We start from the raw sequence: 21,657 nt of genomic DNA, 5'->3' as shown, positions 1-21,657 counted from the left end.
ACTGACATTAGTGTCTTTTCTAAGCAATAGGTTTTTAAAACTCAGGTACAAAGGGGTTACCTGACTCTGGGAAATGAACATTAAGTTTTTTGTTTGTTTCCATTTCATGGTAATTTCCAGAGAGTTTCTAAAAGTTTTTGTCACTACCCCCATCATACCAAGCTAAATCTGAGCCATTTTCCTTGCCTCTCCTGGCTAGCAGCACTAGCCAATAATAGGAAACACACAGGGTCTCACTCGCCTTGAAAGACGAGTCCCCTGAGGTGAAGCCCCCCCACCCCTCTACCCCTCTGGGCTGCAGTGGACCTCGTCCTAGTGGGCCCTGGGTCAAGCCTTGTCCTTCTGGGAGTGAGCTTTCTTCCCCAATGTGAGACAAACCCCGAGGACAGGACCGTTCCCTGCTCCCAGGGGGACGGACGCGCTCACCATTTTAGTGGACAGTGAAACACTGGCTACTTGCCAGATGCCTGAACCATTTCCGGAAGCTCTTCTTTCACTCTCCTGTTGCAGGCCTGGGTAGCTCAGGCCTTGTATATATGTGCAGATTTTCAATGCGATGTCTACTCGATACTTTAAAATATAAAGTTTTAGATTGCCATTTATAGTCATGTTTTTCTGGGGGGAAAAAAATCTGTTTTTGTTTTTTTTTTTCCCACCATTTCTCCAGGACTGTGGATCGATTTGGAAATGTCCTACAATGGCTCCTTTCAGATGACTCTTGAGACCAAAATGAATTTGACCAAACTAGGTAAAGAGCCTCTTGTTGAAGACCTGAAGGTTGGAGAAATTGGCAAAGAAGGGTAAGGGGCTATATGAATTTACTAATCCAACCCTGGGGAACCAACCGCTCCCTCCAGCCTTTCAGAAGCAGGTTTGAGGTTTGAGGTCTTGGATGTCGAATGAGCATCCATGAAAGTGCTTCTGGACCGCTTAGAGTCCCAGAGGTCCCTAGTTTCATCTCTCGCAGACCATGGCTCCCCACCACTGCTGTACTGCCCAAGAGGCGCACAGTGTTGATTAGCTGTGAACGTGGAGACTCGGACCAGCAGGGCAGGCTCGTATGTGCCAGAGAACACTCTGTGATGAGGGACTCATCTTTCAGAAAGTTCCTCCTTCCACTTGCAGCCACAGAGAGCCATGCGTGGGCCGGCTCTGGTCCCTCGAGGGCCTGCTGCTTTCATCGCAGTCAGAATTATTTATAATGAAGCAATTGATTCTGCAGCTCCTGGAGTGTTTTGAGAAACCTTTTCCCCAAATTATACAATATTGATTTACTAAGTAAATTCCTTTCTTTGTAGAAAATATTGCATCTGTTGCCCAGAGTTTGTCTGATTTAGTAAACATTTCAATTTTTTTAGACAGTTAATAAAGATAGATTGTTTTTTTCCATGAATGCCTAGAGTGGATAAGTTGGAACTTCCGCGTGCCCACATACCTTAACGATACTGTGTGTGACTACAAATTTAAACTATGCTACTGTTTTTGCTAAGCTGAAAATTTGGAGTCTACCTCTCACATCTCTAGCTGCCCAGCATGGGAGGGGCAGTACAATGACAGGGAACGGCCCAGCCAGCGATCTTCTCAGGGTGTAAATACAACCCAGTCAGTTAGTGTTACTGACCAGTCAGTGTTACTGACCTAACACTTCTATTCACACTTGTGGTCATAGCAGATGGGGGGAGTTGGGTCATGTATTTGAGAATACTCTTTTCCTTAGATAATTCTGACTTACCTGGGATCCTTCACAAAATGTTCCTAATTTAGTAAGTGGAGAGTTCACCTGCGTATTCAAACTAACCTTATCTGTGCTGTTTCCCTTTCATTTTTCTGCTCTTTGTTAAAATGTATGTGGATTCGGCAATCTGTGGATTGTGCTTTCTGGTGAGTGGTACTTATCAACTATCTGTGCAGCACTTCATGCCCTGTGAGTGCTGAGTCTCGTCCAGTCCCCCGTGACGCCACTGAGAAGCTTGTCCTTTTATCATTTCCTGGACAGAAGGCACAGTGTGTGGGTCAGAGGGGACTGAGATCAGGAGTGTTGAGAGGCTCTCCTGACTGGGAGTCATCCAGCTTCCTGATTTGAACCTGGGGTTCTGATCTTGTCTTCTAGTCAGGCTCACTATCACCCTCAGGGGATGACGTGAAGAAAGACCCTCCCCACCCCCACCCCGTCTGGCACAGCCAAGCACCAGCAGACCAGCCTCAAGACACCAGGTTGCAGGACCAGCTGCCTATAAAATGGAGCCCCTTGGGGAAGCAGTCTCAGGAGAAGTCATCCAAACGGGGCACAGTGGAGCAAATTTCAATTGGAAACCTTAGTGCAAGACCCCTTTCAGGGGCAGCCTGTGCGAGGACAGAGCTGCTGGGACCCTGATGGAAAGGAGGTGTTGGGCTATGATGGGGGCTCCCTGAGATCCTGGCCACTGAGGCGTCCGTGCTCACTGCTGCTCTCACAGCTCTCCTGCCACAACTTAAAGAGCATAAATTCTGGTCAGGTGGAGCTTAGACATATTTCTAAGCAGGCAAGGCTTCTCTGGACGTCATGAAAATGTCTCCTGCTCTAGACATGTGATGGTGTTATATTGAATTTGTAATATTCTTCTAAAGGACCATTTCCTCCCCTAGTAGAGTCTGGTTTAAAATGTTTTGCCTTTTCCTGTCAGGGTTTAAATCATATGTTGATATATAAGTGACTCTCCCTCAATTTTAAAGGCAAGGAAAAATATAGTCTCTCAATGCTTTCTTGGGGAGGAAGAGACCTAGAAAATCAGGTTCCTAACCTGGTTTTTTTTTTGGACATAAAAGACCCCTTTAGGAATCTGAGCACTCTGGAACCTTCTCCCAGAAAATGCCTACACATGTTCCATTTGGCTCTCAATTTCTGGGAGCATCGAGAACCTCGGAACTTAGCCCTGGAAGTGATTCTAGAACCACTTGTTTACCTCCTCTGTCAGGAGCACTTGGAATCCCCCAGAGGCTAAACATCAGAGGAGCAGCAAGTCAGTAGTTGGAGTCGCTTTTCCGTGCATATGATCTTGGCGCTGACATTTTCCTTAAGAGCAGAGTGTCTGGAGTTGGCCAGCAGCAGCCCCTGCCCCACTCCCTTCCACACAAAGACTTGTTCCCTGCCCCGGCAGGGCTCTGCTGTGTCTTCTGTGGCCTGTGCCAATGAGCATGCCCTTGGGCATCTCTGCAGAGACGCTGCCCCGCCTGTGAGACTCCTGCTTCCCAGTAGGAAGTCTGTTCACTCTTCACGTCTTTATCCTGAGGTGATAGTGAGGCACTGAAGCCTCCGTTGCTTTGTTCCAGTGAGGTCCTCCCCTTTGGGAGGTGTGCATGCTTTCCGTGTGTACACATTTTTCCTTTAGTCCTCATATTCCCCAGTAGCCTTGTTGTCTCTCGTAGTTAATGTCACTGGGGCAGCAGGTACTGACGATGCATTCAGATAGGGGGCTATCTGAGTGACCTAAAGGGGGGCCACAGCCAGTCAGAAAGGGCAACATTCTACTCGCCAGCTGCTCTTCAGCAAGCGGGGCACCAGAGCAGCCTGAACACACAGTCTCCCTGCAGCCCAGGCCCCGCTGACCTTTCACGTCGGGCCCTTCGTCCACAGCCCCTTCTTTTCTGGAGCCACAGATGCTGCCAGATGTGTGGGTGTTGCCAGCAGATGTATGGGCAGATTCCAGTGAAAGACAGCCAGTGCACCCCATGAGTGTGAACCCCTCAAAGCAGCCACCCCTCCAGGCTGTTGGATCTAATTAGGCACCCGTTGCTGAAAGCATTTTTCGAATTTGCTTCCAGAGTCTGCCGCATCCTTTCAACTATCCTGAGTGACAGCAAATGTCTTGCTCTGTAGAAGAGTTGGATCTTTGAGAAATTGCTACAAGTAGTTCAGAAGGGTTAGTGATTATGAAGAAATAAAATGTTTGGTCTGAGACAAAGTATCAGTGATCAAATGTCTGGCTCCAAACATATTTCCAAAAAGTTTTTGGCAGGAGTAAGCCTTTGAAGGTGGCTCTTTGAAAGGCTGTCACACTCATCTGGAATTCTGAGACCCACTACATGTAGCACATCTTATGTAAGAGTGTGTGGTGTGTCTGTCTGTGATGTCCATGCTGACAGCTCAAGGCTAAGAACATGGAATGCATGTTCAGTTAGAAAACTGAGTATCAACCAGACATTTGGTTACACGCTCAGCTAGTCAGTCTCTGGGCGCCACATACTACAGCTCCTCCTGAGGAGAATAGAGGTGCCTTGTGGTCAAAACCGAAATTTCATGTCATCTGCTCCGCTGTGACTGGTGTAGCACTGTCTGAATCACTAACTTCAAGCCACAGAATTTGTCCTGCTCTCTGTCCTACGGAGGATTAATTCGGGAAGCTGAGTGTTCGCTGCTGTGCTTGGTCTTTGGTGTCTTTGGCCCCAGGTCTAGAGGTTGTCAAGTACCAGAGGGACAGGAGGGGGTGCCTAGCAGGTTCCCCTGTGGCCCCCAATCTCAAGGCAGCCTTGTGCTGTGGGGGTGGGGGGCAGGCGGCCCCTCCTGTGAAGACGGATTCTGTGCCTGCAGCCATGGGTCTGAGCCAGGAGCACAGCGCTGATGGAGAAGTCAGTCAGGTTTCTGAGATGGTGGTTTCTCTTTGGGGACAGATGTCTCATCTGTCCTCATCCTAAGGCCCACTAAGGCTTACTTGGGAATCCGCTCTGTCCACTTCAAATAAGAGAACTCCGAGAGCTGCCTGGCCACGAGATCACTGACATGTGTGACCAGTGGACACAGCATTTCCTGGACCAGTCTCTGAGGGGAGGAGGGAGAGTCTTGAGGTGCTGCCCTCCGCGGCCAAGGACAAGCGGCTCCATGTCTGTGCAGGGAGTCCCTTTAATTCTACACTCAGGCCTGGTGGAGGAGCAGGCTGGCCATTGTTTCAGTGCGGGGTGGAGGACTGGTGTGTCCTGGCAGAGGACACCTTTGAGGTCTTCTTACAGCGGAGCTCCAGTTTCAGGGCGGAGATTTCAGTCCTGCCCTCCCAGGGGTGGGCCTCTGCCAAGCCTTCAGGTCCACACCAGCTTCACCCTGGGGTGCCCTTGTCTGCCAATGGCCATGAGATGATTGTTCCAGTCAGTTCTGGTGTCCAAGGTCCGCGTCAGGGAAGAACCCAAAGGGTGGCATGCCGGGAGATGGACCTAAGACAGCGCCACTGCCGTCCCCCCTCCGGGTAATTGTGTTCTTGTCAAAACCACATGATGCATCCAGCTCTGTGTCGTGAGCGCCTGGTTGCCTAATAGTGTTAGGAAACCATCCTTGCCCTTGTTTATTTCATCCCAGTGATGTCTTTGAGCTTCTCTGAAGCAAAGCCACAGTCCAGGGAGGGAACTCTGTGGGGCCAGAGTTGAACCAAGAGACCTCCTGTGCCCCTTAGGGGGAGCTCTGATTGCTTTCTACTGCCTCTGACCCAGCTACCCTTCCATCCTCTGCAGACTGAGCACACAGCCTGGCAAGGTGAATGCTCTCTGCTGAGGCTATTTATTACTTTATTTTGAAAGCGGCCTGGGAATGTGCACTTCTCCAGGGAAGTTCGTGGGTTCTCGTGCCAGTTGCTTTGTAGAGTCCCTTGAGGTTGATATCTTGTGGCTTCAGAAGCTGGGGGAGGTATGTGGTAAAAGACATAACTTCACTAGGAAGGAGTCTTGAGTCAGAACTCATCTGGAGGTAACTGTCAAAAAACACCAGCGTGACTCAACTCAGCCAGAATCAGGGGCCTTGCCTGAACATTCCATCATCCTTGAGGGGTGGCCGTGTTGCCAGCATTGGCTGTCACCCCACACTCGCAACCATCCATTCTTCCCATTTGTACTCCCATCTAGAAACTGCTGCACGGTCGTGAATCACTGCGTTTGTGTGGACTGCATCACACGCCCCCCAACTTCCTTGTGACGCATGTGCAAAGCGGAACTCTTCAGGCCAACTCCTCTGTGATTCTACCAGGGGACTTGGTGTTCAAGAGTCCCCGTGACAGGCCCATCCAAGTCTTGCATTGGTCTCCTCTTTGGCGTGGGTTGAAGAGAATGCTGGCGTGGGTGGTGGCTGCAGAGTGTGTGTCGTCCCCTCGGCAGAGCCTGGTGCTGGACGGGCTGCCGTGTGACTCTGCCTGTTCAGTTCCAGGCCTAGGGCGTACTGTCTGGCCGACAGTGATGAGGAGTCCTCCAGCGCTGGATCCTCCGATGAAGACGATGCACCAGAGCCCAGCACAGGAGACAAACCGCTTCCCCCAGGGGCTGAAGGGTGAGTGGATCAAACTTCTCAAGTCCCCGGAGGTCAGGACGGCAAGTTGGGAGGGAGCTTTTTTCACTCTTCCTCTATGATCTTTGCTCCACATTGAATAAATGGTTTTAACATTAGTAACGCAAAGTCAGTGGCTCTAGCATGCATTAATAACCCAAACCCCAGGCCCTGGAGTGAAAATGATCTGTACAGCTTTACTGACGGCAGTCCGGACTGAAATGACTTTCACAAGCCAAGTGAACACTGGCGCTTCGGAGCCCCGGCTTACCAGGCGCGCAGGCTGCACGACAGCGCCCCCTGGTGCCCCGTTCGAATCTGACACCCCTGCAGTCAGGTCGCTGCCTTCCCTGGGCTGCGGCTTCCTGGGGCTGACACTTGGGTGGTTTCTTCAGGAAATTTCGAAAATGTAGATCACTTAGCTGAGCTTTTTGTATGGTGAATTTCATTTCGGGGCTCACTTTGCCTGTTACTTGGACTGTGGGATACTCAAAGAGCTTAGTAAGGGATGTTAAATTATTAAAAGTGAGTTGAAAAAACTAAGATTATAAAGAAGCCAGGTGACTCAGAAGCATTGGTAGGAAAATACCACTTTTTTCCTTTTGAAATTCTGCAGAAGATGAAAAGAGAATCAAGATCCTTAGGGCTGGCACTGAAGTTTGTGTGCAATTATTAATTTTTTGTGTGTGCAATTATTAAATAATTGCCTCCTTGACCTTCTAAAGAGTGGTTGCTTCCCCTACACATGTGCAGTGACTGTTCTGACCCCAGGACTGGGAAGGACCTATCAGGCAAGCGGCCTTCTCCTGGGCTGTGTGTGCGAGCCACAAACCCTTGCTGCTTGGCCTGCTTAGTGCATCAGCTGGATGGAACATTTTTCTTTAGAAGTTTTCTAAGCCCTTTGAAGCGTAGCTGCCACTCAGCATTGGCATGACGCCTCCTAGGAGGCAGTCCAGCCTCACTCTTGTGTCCCTGTCGCTGCAGCACGACATCACATGTGCTGTGTCGCTCCCTGGTAGGACGCCATGTTCACACCCGTCTTTGGGGGAGTAAAGGAGGACAGGCGAGGTGCCTTCTCTGCACAGGAGAGTTGACCTCTGTCTGATGCCATTACCTTCTCTGGAGTATTAGTTCTCAACTGGGGACTTGTTTTGTCCCTCCAGGGGACAGTGGCAATGTCTGGGACATTCTTGACTGTCGTGACTGGGGGGAGTGTGCTGCTGACACCATGTGGGACGGTGTCCTGTCTGCAATGGCGGTAGCACAGAGGTTAGGAAACCCTGGTCTAAAGTAAAGCGAACAGAGAGCCTCAAAGTTTTTATTTGTGAAGGAGTAATTTATACTCGTGTGTCTTTGTTTAAAGGTATGTTGGAGGTCACCGAACAAGTAAGATTATGAGGTTTGTTGATAAAATTACCAAATCCAAATATTTCCAAAAAGCAACGGAGACAGAATTCATTAAAAAGAAGATTGAAGAAGTCTCCAACACCCCCTTGCTGCTAACCGTCGAAGTACAGGAATGTAGAGGGACCTTGGCGGTCAACATCCCACCTCCCCCGACTGACCGGATATGGTACGTAGAGGGGCCTGGGGGCCAGAAGGAGCCCCCCTGGTGGCATGAACATAAATACCCAACCTGCTTACTCTCGGGATTATGGAAAGTGCCTTCTCCACAGCGGGCGCACTCTAAGCGGTTCATGAGACCTTATATTGTCAGTTGGGTTCTATCCTCTTTGAATGGCTAATTCACATGTAAAGACTCATCTTCTCACATTAGGAGAAGTTCAGGTCACACATTAAGCTGATGGGACGAACTGCTTCTGTCCTTGCTCATCCTCCCCTCTCAGCCAGCCCTTTACACCTGTGAGAATAGCTGCTGTCGCAGAGCTCTGAGCTGCTGCCTGTCTTGGGGTGTAACTGCTTTACCCGCTCAGTCCTCACAGCTTCTGTGGCAGTCAGTGCCGTTGCCATCTCCACCAGCCAGACAGGGATCGTGCATCCAGCGGAGCCCCAGATTTAGAAAGCTGTTTCTGGGTCGGATCAGACCTCCATGTTCAGCAGGCAGGGCCGTGTGCACTTGGTAACTGTGCTGGGAGGTCTTTCCAAGGGGCGGTCATGGGATGAAACGATGGTTCTCAGCCCTGCCAGCATATCACAGTTCCCCTGGGGACTTGTTAAAAATAAGAGAGATGCTCAGCTCAGCCCCTAGGATTCAGGGCTTGGGGGACTAAGCCAGGCATGAGAATCACTGAATTCAATTATGCATAGGTATTGAAGAAGAAAGTCACTATCTGTGACTCTCAATTTACAGTTGACATTCCAGCCCCAATGAAGTGTGCATAAGTGTATACAGTGATTGCTTCAGAGACCTTGTTGTATCACAGGCTACACTCATGAGAAAGGCAGCAGTGCTGTTCTGTCTCCGTGTGAAGCCAGCACGCTACACGTGCCCTTGGTGTCCAGGAGGGTTGTGGGAAGATCAGTGAGGATTTTCGAGTTGGCCAACCATTTGATGCTACTGCTGGTGTTTCCCAGTAAAATAAAAACACCTCTTTAGGTTTTATTTTTTTAAATGTAATGTTTTCATTTTCAAAAATCAAAAGGTTGGAAAAATTGGGGGGAAAAAAGGCCTATCATCTGTCCATCCAGAAATAAATCTTATTATATAGTCTGCTAAACCTAAAAAAAAAATTATTTTTCATAGTGAGAGTTCATATAAAAGTTCTCCTTGTTTCCAAGTTTTAAGATTTTCTAGTCAGTCACCCTCTTGGGATACCATTCCCCGGCGCTTGCTCAAACACAACTGTTTATTGATCCATAAAGCTAACTATAGATATTGAGAGTGTTTAGAAATCTTCATAGAAACTTGACACATTTGTCATGGTATCCGTGCCTATAGGAGTGTGGGGAAAACTTATCTCACTTCGCTCAGTGATTCAGTCTTGGGGAGCGGGGGGAGGTTCAGGGAGAGCCAGTGTCTCCCTTTCTGCTTTATACAATAATATATTTGGGATTTTGTAATGTACATATATCTCTTTTATTAAGAAGCACACATCAATGGTTCTCCTTGCCATTTTTGGAAAAACTAAACCCATAAACAATGCCCAGGTCATGGGCTTTTCCATGCTGCTTCCTGGCTTTGCAGCTTCAGAGCTGTTTTCCAGCCATCACAGCCTCACCCACAGTCCGGAGACAGGAGTTCACAAGACATTGTTTTTAGATTTTTCAGATTAAGAGCATTTAAGTAATGACAATGAGGAATGGTCACTGTTGGGAGTTGTCCACTTCCTTTCTTTGCTTCTAACTGTGGTTATTACTTATCTTCTTCATAAAGGTATGGTTTCCGGAAGCCACCATATGTAGAGCTAAAAGCTCGGCCAAAACTTGGAGAGAGAGAAGTGACTTTAGTTCATGTGACAGACTGGATAGAGAAGAAACTGGAGCAAGAGTTTCAGGTACACCTGAGGTTATCTAGCATTTCACAAGCACCTGCAGGCTCTGGGTAGGGTGGGGGGTGGGGGAGCGAACTCCGAAAATCAGATGAAAAATTGTGGGCCCTCATCCCAGGCAGGTGACAGGAGTGACATTTCAGATAGTTTGAAAAACCCCTGAAACAGTCACAGAATCCAGAGCTATCTTCAGAGGAGAAACCCAAAAGGCAGGAGTCTATAAACAAAATGGCTGCCGTGTCCTCGTACACCTTGGGGGCAGGGGCCCCCTCCTCCTGTTGGGCTGTCTTTGGACTTTCTCCCAGAGCGGGCCTGGCATTGGCCCTCAGGTAGGACCCACACAGGTTAGAGAAGTTGTTTTTGTCTTTATATGGTATCCACCTCACTCAGTTCGTTCAGCTCAACCGGAAACCTACCCTGGGAATCCAAAGAAAACAGCAGGCCTGTCCCCCCTGCTGATCTGCCTGGAGGTGACTAAGCCAGAACTCATTCTTTGGCATTTGCTACATGGTGTAGCTAAGGCCCTGGTGAGCTACTTCTATCAAATTTTCATCAGCTGATATTTTTCAAGGTCTTACAGATTAGCAAGCAACTTACTTTGTCATGAAGCCCCCCTTTGGAAGAAGACACATTTTTTATAGTATGTTTTGAATTATTGCCTTTAAAAAATGATGTTCTCCTTATTTAAAGGCTAGAGATAATATAATTAATAACCAGTTTCTGGAAAGCTTAATGTGTCACCAAATAGAAAATTTGAATCTAGCCAGGGGAGAGACCACCTCATGCCTTCAGTGTTCTTTCTTATCTTCCTCAACCCTACATTAGGCGTGTGAGGCCTCTCTTCAGGGGCCTTGGGTAAAAGGAGCAAAAGAAGGGGAGGGGGCAAAATATTGATGCCTGGTATTTTTGAAGCTAGTTGGGAACGCAAAGGATAACAGCTGCAGCCCCCATGGCCCGTTGTTTTCTTCTATACTTTGGTGAGTGCATTACTCAAAATTGACTGTGTTGCCAAAATGCACTTACGTCAAATTAGATTATAAATAGACAGGCAGAGCCCCATTACTGTCCATCACGCATTATCCTTCTGGTGTTCACGATAGGATTTTTCTTATATAACTTTGCATGGTTCTCTTTGAAAAAAAATTGTTTACATTTTGTTACTAGGAGTTAAATGGAAAAATTCACATGGAATATGTATCCAAGTTACAGTACCTTGGAAATACAACGAGCAGCTTAAACCAGTTCTCTTACTGTTGAATATTAGTTCTTGAGTAATCTTATTACATGTGCGTGAAATCAAAGGCTGCTTCTGCCCCAGAGCTGACTTATTGGGCTCTTGTGTTCATGCACTGAATCTTCAACGCTTTCTGAATTGAAATGTGGGAGAGGGGCTCGTTTGGAACGTGTAGAACTTGTGGTAGTCTGTATCTTAAAGTTTGTGTTGGCTACAAAACAGGCCATTCATAACATCTATGAGAAGGAATTTAGGTAAGAATGAAGAGAGATTGTAGGATGTATAAAGACTCTCTCTCCTGAGGCCATTAAGAAATTCCAAATTGGCACTGTTTTGAATAGTGACATTGCATTAGCCTTGCTAAAAAACAAGGCATTCTTGCACATGACTGCTCTTTCTTCCTGCAGAAAGTTTTTGTCATGCCAAACATGGATGATGTTTATATCCCTATAATGCACTCAGCCATGGACCCTCGCTCCACTTTCTGCCTACTGAAAGACCTGTCGGTTGAGGCTGCCGATCAGCTGTGATGGGGGAGCACTGGCACTCACAGTATTAGCAGACCGAGCTCCAGGTGTGGGGCTCTTGGCCGCCGTCCAGGCTGTAGCACCGGCCTCTCCTTGTGCCACAGCTTCTGCCCTCTGCCTGCTGGTGCCCATCCCACTGTGAGATGTTCAGTAACTGGTATCTGGATTGCCTGCTGCGAAGCTGTGACTCAGCCAAGGAAACAGGAAAGACCATCACAGCAGACCCAGAGTTTCAAGTGGTTCACACCCCCGCTTTCTACTTTACAAAAAGAGCACATGGAGCAGGCTGTCCACCTGGAAGGCCGCCCTTGCCTGACGCCAGCTTTTCCTCAGGCAGCCAGAGCAGGATGGGCCACTGTCACTTCTGTGGTCTGTGTGATGCCAGCCCCCCCATTCCAGAGACTGGCGGTGTGGTGGGAGTGGCATTCTGTGTAGGCCCAGCAACTTGCTCATCATTGGAATTGTGCATTTTGGAAGCAAGTAGCCATAGAACACACACACCAACACTCAGCTCGGGTGGGGACCGCGGGGTTCACGTGAACATTAGGCAAAGCCATGAGATCAAACCATCCCAAGCCTTTACCAATGAGTACAATCGCCTGGTTTGTAACCCCATGTTTTCCTGAGACAAGAGCTTCTGTGAAAATGTCGAACTCGCACTGAATGACCAGTGGTGGGCCAGGAAGCCAGAGCCAGTCCAACCACCTGGCGCTTCCTGTGCTCTGGGAAGCTTTGTGGGGAATCTTAATGCATCATTAATGGAATTGGTTGGGGATAGTTTTGAGGGCAGTTTCCCTTTCTGGTGGCCAAAGCGGAGAACTGCTCTCTTAACTATCAAGGTGAGAGTCAAGACCAAAAGTTTGCTTGACATCAAACACTACAAATCTCAAAATTAACACGTGACCTTTCTTTAATGTTGCCAACTTTATTTTGTGCATTTGTGTCATGATGTAGTTTACAAGTTTGGGGGCTCTGATTGTAAAACTTGCTTTGAGAAGTAAAAACAAAACTTGTTTAAAATTGCATTCAAATCAAAATTACCTTTGGGTATCTTTTGATAACTTACATTTGTGGATAAAGCTAATAGTGGTTTTTTAAACAGCACCTTGCTTGAACATGACTTTTAAGAAATGAGTCTTATCGAAAAAAATTTCAACCCTTATTTGATTCCAATCGCACCATTAAAACATGACTTAAATCACTTGACCATTCCAGTCAGTGTACTGTTCTAATTTCTCATTGTGTAGGCCAATTTGCCTGTCAGTCCGCATGTCTTGTTCACTGGTCTTTATAATTTCTGTGCAATAACTAAAGGACTAGACGCACTACTGTGTAGATTCCACGACTGTACTCTATTGCACTTAATCAAATAGTATGTGGGGATTTACAATCGCTTGCATTGTTTCACAAATAAATATCTCATGTCAAAAACAAGATCATTTGTGCTGAATCCTGTTTACAAGTAGGGACAGAGCCTGGTGGCCCTCCTTTAGTAAGTGCAGTGGACGGAGGTGGTCCTAGCCACACCCTGATAGGCAGGTGTCCTGGCAGTTTAGACCCCTCACGTGTGCATCTTTGTCATTCAACTTGACTTGTCCTCAGTATACATCTCACCCAAGCACAGGTCAGAGATGGCTCATCTTTCATTTGGATTAGTTTGATCATACATGTGCCCATATGTGAAAAATCACAGCAGTGTGTAAAATCTAACCTAACTGCCCTGTTATTACCTGTGCAAGCTAACGACACGCTAACCCGACCAAGCTTCACCTCGCGCCTGGCACACCGCACCCAAGTAAGCAGTCGCCTGAATGTGGCTCGCAGCCACCACTGCACCGTAGTCAGGGGAGTCAAGTTCGCACCGCCCAAGAGCGCAGCCGTGTGTCCCCCCCCCCCCGCCCCCGCAGAGGCCGCCCCGCCCGCCTCCCGATCCCCGCGGGGGGGGGGTCGCGACGGGGACAGCACGAAGCGGCCGAGCCGCGGGATCCCCAGTGCCCTGGCTTTGAGGGCTGCGCCCCAGCTCGCACACAGCCGTGTCGCTCGCGGTTAAAAGGGCCGCCGGCGGGGGGCGGGCGGCCCCAGTTATGCGCGAGCTCGTGCTCTGGCGCCGCAGCCTGACCCCCGGGGCCACGCGCAGGCCGCGGGGGCTCAAAGGCGGCGCGTCGCGAGGACACGACGCGAGACGGACACGAGCACTGGGTCAGCCACTTTATTGAGGGACTTCGAGGGCGGGAGGGCCGGGGGCCGAGGTCCGACGTCCGGGGCCGCGGGACCTGCGGGGACAAGAGCGCAGGGTGAGCGGGGGGAGCCCGCCGCCCGCCCCCTCCCGGCCGCCGCCGCCGCCCGGCTCAGACTCCAGGTCGCATCACTCGCATCAGCAGTCTAACGCGTGCTTTGGAAAGTCATCACCGCAGGCCGCCCGCCCCCGCCCCCGCCCCCGCCCCCGCCCCCGAGACAGGCCGCCGCCGTAGCCCACGAGCCTCACCTCCCCGGCCGCGGAAAGGCCGGGGACGCGGCCCCGCTTCCACTTAAAGGAGCGACCGCGGCTGTTGGGCGGGGTTTACCGCGATTGACCAATAGAAAGTCGAGCTTTAGGCCACGTGCTTGTAAGGTGACTTAATGATTGGCCGGGCTCTCCGAGTCATCCAGGGTGTAGAGTGGTCACATACCGACCATAGAGACGGGCGTCGAGGGCGGCCAGAGAGTCGCGTGCGACGTCACCCGTGCGGGTTTCTCCCGCGTCTCGTCGCCGCGGGCCCTGGTGCTCCCGCCATCCCCGCGGGGCCGCTTTGCGAGCGAGCGGTTCCTGGCTTGGGCGGGATTTTTTATAGAAAGTAGGATAAACGCCGAGGGTGTAAAGTTGAGCGAAGGTAACGTTGTCCCCGGAGGTCAAAGTCACCGGTCCCGGTGGAAAGAGTCTGTCTCCCAGCAGCTCGGGGCCTGGTGCTGCGTCGCCGTGGCCGCCGGAGCCTCGGTTTCTGAAAAAGAGGAATAGGCCACAAAGTTGTGAAGAGGGGCCTCCCTGGTGGCGCAAGGGGTTAAGACGAACCTATGAGGCAGTCCGCAGCCTCTGCTACACGAGCTCGATCCCGGGCCAGGGAGCTACCCACATGGCGCGGCAGACCTCTCCTGCCTCCCCGCTGCTCCCCTCGGCAGTGTATTCCAGTCAGTCTGCCTGTTCTGCTCCCCACTCTGTCTCTGGTGAATCCTCTCACACCCCCCCCCAAATCTCTGGCCTGTGCCCTTCTTGTATGCATAAATAAATCTTTTATGAAATAAAAAAGTTGTAAAGAATGAAAACTACTGGGCCCGTTTAGTGGCCAACAAGCATTTGTCTTTAAAGAACTGATATGACATGGAAAAATTCTGTCATTGCAACGCTTTAAAAAAAAAATGCCAAAACAGTTTTGAACAGCGTCTTGGGGAGTTCAAAGAGCCCTGACTGGGAAAAGTAAACGTGCTTCTTAGTGGCGAGCTCATAAGAGTGGGAAGATAAGAAAGCTGTGCTGCCCGAGAGCTTGATTTACTGCAGGGAGAGCGCAGGAAACTAACAGTCTCCAAGTATCTTAATTTCCTTCATACGCTTTCCTTGGGAATTATTTTCCTGTCAATAAGAAAATAATAAAATTTTAATAATAAAAAGACAAAAGGTGAAAGCAGTCCAGCTTTGGACTTTGTAGTCCAAAAGACTCTCATTTTCATTTTCTCTCTAGTCTTTAAAATTAAAATAAATTTTTGATCCAAAACATTATTATGGCAAATGTTTTGTAATAATATGAATATTTTTATTGTATTGCTATTTAAAATTTTATTAATGTCAACATTTACTACAGTGTGGTACAGGTTCTACACTGGGAAATGTATGAAAGTTCTCCCTGTGGCCTAGAATGTGATCTATTGTAACAAGTGTTCCATGGATTTTTTTTTTTTTTTTTAAGATTCATTTACTTATACAAGAACCGGGTACAGGCCAGAGGCGCAGGAGGCTTAGAGGATTCACCAGAGACAGAGCAGGGAACAGAAAAGGCAGATCGACTGAAATACACTGCTGAGGGGAGCAGAGGGCGAGACAGTAGAGGTCTGCTGCGCCATGTGGGTCCATCCCTGGCCTGCTGGGAATCCAACCAGTGCTGCAGAAGCTGTGGACAGCTTCACAGCACTGCGCTTAACCTGCTGCGCCACCAGAGAGGCCCAATTTGCTCTTTTTAAAAAAAAAAAATATATATATATATATTTATGCATACAAGAACTGGGATACAGGCCAGAGGTGTGGAGGGGGAGAGGATTCACCAGAGACAGAGTGGGGAGCAGAACAGACAGACTGACTGAAAGCACTGCTGAGGGGAGCAGCCGGTGAGTCAGGAGAGGTCTGCTATGCCATGTGGGTGTCTCCCTGGCTGGCTGGGGAGCAAACTTGTGCTGCAGTGGCTGCAATAGCTTCATAGTGCTGTGCTTAACCCCTTGCACCACCAGGGAGCCCCTGATTTGCTCTTTTATTTATTTATTTATTTATTCATTTGTTTGGTTTTTTTTTTTTTTGTTTATACATGCACTGGGTACAGTCAGAAGCGCGGGAGGGTGAGAGAATTCACCAGAGCCAGAGTGGGGAGCAGAGCAGGCAGAAGGACCGAAGCACACTGCTGAGGGGAGCAGCGGGCGGCAGGAGAGGTCTGTGCACCATGAGGTCTGTGCGCCATGTGGGACCCTCCTCGGGTGGCCGGGGAGCAGCCGGGGATCGAACTGGCGCCGCAGAGGCTGCTGGCAGCTTCGCAACCCAGCGCTCAACCGCTGCGCCACCGGGGAGGCCCTGATTTGCTCTTTTAATTGCTTAATGCTGGTGACATTCACATTGCTGACTGTAATACAACCCAGTCATTGTAGCCCTGCAGCCAGTCGCTGCTGAGAGGGGCTCCAGTATACAATTATACTGCAGTTACGTCTTGTTGTCTTTGTGTTAGACATTTAAAATAGCTTCCAGTGTGTATCATTACAAGCAAAGCTGCTTTAAGTGTTCCTGTAGTGTGTGTGCAAGAATTCCTTTAGCATAGTGCATAGAAGCACAATTGCTGAGTGGTAGACAAGGCACAAAACTTTCTAGATAATAGCAAATTCTTTTCCAAAGTGGATGCTCTAATTTGTAGTCCCACACTGACCTACGCTCTCACCAATTCTTGATATGATCAGATGTTTAATATATTTGCCCATTGGTGAGAAGATGGTATCTCATGGTAAATACATTTGAAGAGGGTTTAATGTATATTTATAGGCTCATCACTCAGTTATTTGACAGTCATGTTTTCTGAATTAGTTCTTTTGAAATCAACTTTATGTATAAGTTAGAAGACACATATATTAAGTGTCCACTTCCTGTGTGTGTGTGTGTGTGTGTGTGTGTGTGTGTGTGTGTGTGTGTAGAAGAACTAGGGTGAAGGCTAGAGGTGTGGGGGAGAGGGTGTGAGAGGACTCACCAGAGACAGAGTGGGGAGCAAAGCAGGAGGATCGACTGAAATACACTGCTGAGAGGAGCAGCGGGGAGACAAGAGAGGTCTGCTGCACTGTAAGTGGGTCAGCTCCCTGGCCGGGAATCAAACTCAGGCTGTAGCGGTGATAATACTGAGACTTAACTCCTAGGCCACCAGGGAGGCATGTGTTTTGTTTTGTTTTGTTTTGTTTTGTTTTATTTTTTTATTTTTTATTTTTTTCTAAAGTTGGATTTTTAGTGTGCATATGGATGGGCCCCTCAGATTGCCAACAGTCCCTAGTGTTGTAAAGCCCTTTCCTCATATGTTCTGAAATGGGGATGGTAAAACCCTGCTGATGAAAAAATAACAAAACCACTTGGAGCCGTGAATATTGGAAAGTCATAATTTCTGCCCACAACTCTACAAGCTCATACTGTTCACATTCAGGCCTCAGCAAAACTAAACATTGTTGTATATCATGACATGGATTTTCAGATGCATATGTTTATGCCTGAAACCTCAAGTCACCTCACGATTACCTACTGTAATTATTTTTTTGTTCCCCTCTTAACTTTACTCTTTGACAACGGGAATTTTTCTTGTTTATGCTTGAATAATTATTGTTATTTTACAATATGAAAGGACAGATTTTTAGGAAAAGGAGAAAGGGAGCCACCTGCATAGTCACAGGTGGACAGAAGAAGTGCTGCTGCTGATGCTTTTTAAAGGAAAAAGTTTTATGAAAAGAAATGCCTGCATAGTCACTAGTGGGCAGGAGAGCTGCCTGCTTGAATTATTTTTATTTATTTATTTATTTATTTATTTATAAATTTTATTGTTATATCCCCCATACAATTGCAGCCCCCCCATTCTGACCCCAATCCCTCCCCTCCCGCCCCCGCCCCCCTAAAAGTGTCTCTGGTTCATAGTTGTTTGTTGATTTTGATTTTCACTTTCTTATAGTTATTCATTTTCCTGGTCCCTTATTTAAGTTTTCTAGATTCCTGCTATGAGTGAGACCATCCGGTATTTTTCTTTTTCTTTTTGGCTTATTTCTCTGAGCATGATCCCTTGTTTTAAACCCATACACTCTATAACCTTCCACCTAAGCAAGACATAGAATAGTCTCATCACTCCAAAAATTTCCCTCATCTTTTTACCGTCAATCCCCGTCCTCAGCAACCTCTGTCCCTGGCAACCACTGGTCTGATTTCTAATATTACAAATGGTGTTGCCTATTTTAGATATTCTTATAAATGGAATCATGCAATTTGTACTCTCATGTCTGCCTGGCTCCTGTTACTTAATCTAATGTTTTTGTGATGTACCCATATTGTTAGATCAGTAATTCGTTCCTTTTTGTTGCTAAGTAGTATTTCATTGTCTGAATAGGCCACAACTTGTTTTTTTCCACTGACATTTATGGAATTTGGGTTGTGTCCAGTTTGCCCCCGGTGAAAAGATGCTGTGAACTTTTGTGTGGAAAATTTTTTTTTTTTAAAGATTTATTTATTTATTTATACAAGCACTGGGTACAGTCAGAAGCGCGGGAGGGTGAGAGAATTCACCAGAGCCAGAGCAGGGAGCAGAGCAGACAGAAGGACCGAAGTACACTGCTGAGGGGAGCAGCGGGCGGCAGGAGAGGTCTGCACGCCATGTGGGACCCGCCCCTGGTGGCCGGGGAGCAGCCTGGGATTGAACCAGCGCTGCAGAGGCTGCGGGCAGCTTCGCAACCCAGCGCTCAACTGCTGCGCCACCGGGGAGGCCCTGGAAAATTTTTTTAATGCATTCAAGAACTGGGGTGTAGGCCAGAAGTGTGGGGGGTGAGAGGATTCACCAGAGACAGAGTGGGGAGCAGAACAGGTAGAATGACTGAAATACACAGCTGAGGGGAGGAGCAGGTGAGACAGCAGAGGTCTGCTGTGCCATGTGGGTCAGCTCCCTGGCTAGGGATCAAACTCCTGCCGCAGTGGCTGCTGATAGCTTTGCTGTCAATTGCTTGATAGCACTAAGACTTTAACTCCTGTGTCACCAGGGATGCCCCCTGTGTCAAAGTCTTTTTATGGGTTTTTGTTTGCATCTCATTGTGTATTTTTGTAAGAAACTACCAAACTATTTCCCAAAGTGGTAGGACCATTTTGTACTCCCACTAGCAATGTATGAGTTTCCAGTCACTTCAAATCCTAGTCAATACTTGGTATCATCACTATAATTATAGCCAGTTCAGTAGGTGTGCAGTGGCGTAGTGCCTACCACAGATATGTTTAACTAATTCTCAGAGTGGCCCTGAAAGGTAGATAGGACTATTTCTGTATTTTAGTGCTAATTCTAAGACCAATCAGAGAATCAAGGCTTAGTGAGGTTAAGTAATTTGTTTGCATTTATACAATTAATAAGTGGCCAAGCATGGGCCTCCCCAGTGGCGCAGCGGTTGAGTGCTGGGTTGAGCTGCCCGCAGCCTCTGCAGCACCGGTTCGATCCCCGGCCACCGGGTGAGGGTCCCACATGGTGCGCAGACCTCTCCTGCCTCCCGCTGCTCCCCTCAGCAGTGTACTTCGGTCCTTCTGCCTGCTCTGCTCCCCGCTCTGGCTCTGGTGAATTCTCTCACCCTCCCGTGCTTCTGGCTGTACTCAGTGCATGTATAAAACGAAAACAAATAAACAAACAAACAAATAAATAAATAAAACATGCCTCTATTAAAAAAAAAAAAAAAGAAATGTTGAGCCAGCATTTCAATCAAGTTTTTTGGGTGTGAGCAAAGGAAACCTAGCTGAGATGAGCAGGAGTATATTGTGAATTGTTTGGTTAAATGGGGGAGGGCGAGCTGGGCAGTTCCAACGAGAACGGGAACTCAGGCCTGTCCAGGGCTCTGAGTACCTTTGTGCTTCTCTATACTTGTCAATGTCTTTCTTTTGAACTGGGTTTCCTCATGCCTCCTGGCTTTGCCACTACAGAGGAAATGATCCTCTTTTCACGGCTCTAGTTGGCATGAGATTGGGTACAAATCTCCCCATGGTCAAGTAAAGGAACCAGCTGGGTAGCTGTTTTTCATGTTATCACTACGTAACAAACCACTCCATACCCAGCAGTTTAAAACAATGGCCATTGGGGCCTCTGTGGTAGCGCAAGGGGTTAAGCACCACACTATGAAGCAATCCGCAGCCTCTACAGCACGAGTTCGATCCCTGGCCGGCCAGGGAACAACCCACATGGCGCAGCAGACCTCTCCTGTCTTGCCCGCTGCTCTACTCAACAGTGTTTTCAGTCAATCTGCCTGTTCTGTTCCCCATTCTGTCTCTGGTGAATCCTCTCACTCCCCCACCCCCCGCATCTCTGGCCTGTACCCCAGCTCTTTATGCATAAATAAATAAATCTTTAAAAAAAATAAAACAATGGCCATTATGTTCTCTCTCACAAATCTGTGAGTTAACTGGGTTCTGCTGGAAGGTTCAGCTAGGTTCCAAGAGTGAGCATTCCAAGAGGAAGGAAATGGAAGCTGTTAGCTTCTTAAAACCATGCCAGGAAGTCCCTGAATGTTACTGCTGGTCAAACCCAGTCACAAAGTACAGATTCAACGGGAGGGGAAGTAGCTCTGTTATAGGACAGGGAGAGGGAAAGGACCACCCTGTTACAGCTCTACTTTGTGATGGAAAATGCAGCATGTGTTTCTAGGGAGGGAAAGACTGCTTTGGGACGTCTTTCGAAACTAGTTATTGCAACAGAGCAATAGGATGGGCCCAGCCTGGTAAGTGCCTATCAGGGTCAGCAGATAAATCCACACCACCTGGCATTTCTTCCCCTCTGGCAAAGGTGCTGCCAATTTCTATTCCCTTAATCTGCTGTGGTCCCAACAGTGAGAGCAACTCCTTGAGCCTGTAAATGTTTCATGGACGTTGTTGAATTCCTTCTGAACGCCCTTGTTTGTGGGTCTGCATGGGTCTGTTTTCCATCCTGCTTTGGCAAGATCTAGCTATCCTGCCTCCTGCCATTTCTTGCTCTGGACTAAGACCAAAATAACCTATTTGCAGCCTCCTAATGGTCTCTCAAAGGCCTGTTTCTCCCCTCAACACCCCCCCCCCACCCCTGCCCTGCAGCCCCAAAGCACTTCAGTCCTATCTCACGCTGCTGTCTACTAGAGGGAGCAGCCTGACTTCAGCACTCTGCTAAACACAGGCTGACCTGTGTCATCCAGGGCTTCAAGAAGCCACATAGAGGTTTCCTTTCCCCAGGCCTTTTTCCAGGTCCTCCATTCCCCTAGAGACAGAAAGCCTGGCCCAGACACCACTTCTTCCAGGCGGCTCTCTTCATCCCACCCCTTTCTTTCGACCAGGACCCATCTCTCAAAAACCACAGGTCTGTTTCCAAGTTTATGCTCACACTTTTCACAGTTGGCCTTGTATGTTGCCTTCTTCCGTGTATGTCCTATCACCTTTGTCAACTGGCAAGCTCTGATATTCGCTCGTGGCACGAACCCTTTGTACAGAAGCCCTCCATGGTATTTACTAACAGTGTGAATAATCAGGTGAGTGGATGATGGTGTCCATGACCATGCAGAGTTCAGAGAGGAAGTTCATCTACAAAATGAAGCCGACTAGGGCCTCCCCGGTGGCGCAGCGGTTGAGCGCTGGGTTGCAAAGCTGTTTGCAGCCTCTGCAGCGCCGGTTCGATCCCCGGCTGCTCCCCGGCCACGGGAGGAGGGTCCCACATG

At 48.4% G+C, this 21,657-nt stretch overlaps 1 protein-coding gene across 1 annotated transcript in view; it reads left to right on the top strand.

Annotated features, from left to right (window-relative positions):
• Positions 1 to 11,490, top strand: part of TEX2 (testis expressed 2) — a gene marked incomplete at its 3' end in the record, with an annotated part of 50,264 nt that extends 38,774 nt beyond the window's left edge. The window contains exons 7-11 of the mRNA XM_084239425.1: positions 668 to 800; positions 6,155 to 6,280; positions 7,641 to 7,850; positions 9,612 to 9,732; positions 11,368 to 11,490. Of these exons, the coding sequence (XP_084095551.1) occupies positions 668 to 800; positions 6,155 to 6,280; positions 7,641 to 7,850; positions 9,612 to 9,732; positions 11,368 to 11,490 (713 nt within the window). The remainder of the gene's footprint in view (positions 1 to 667; positions 801 to 6,154; positions 6,281 to 7,640; positions 7,851 to 9,611; positions 9,733 to 11,367) is intronic.
• Positions 11,491 to 21,657: the final 10,167 nt, after the last annotated feature.

Source organism: Talpa europaea, assembly GCF_964194135.1.
Source record: "Talpa europaea genome assembly, chromosome: 7".
Taxonomy (NCBI): domain Eukaryota; kingdom Metazoa; phylum Chordata; class Mammalia; order Eulipotyphla; family Talpidae; genus Talpa; species Talpa europaea.
Note: the sequence above shows the minus strand (reverse complement) of the source record. Positions and strands in the feature narration are given on the sequence as shown.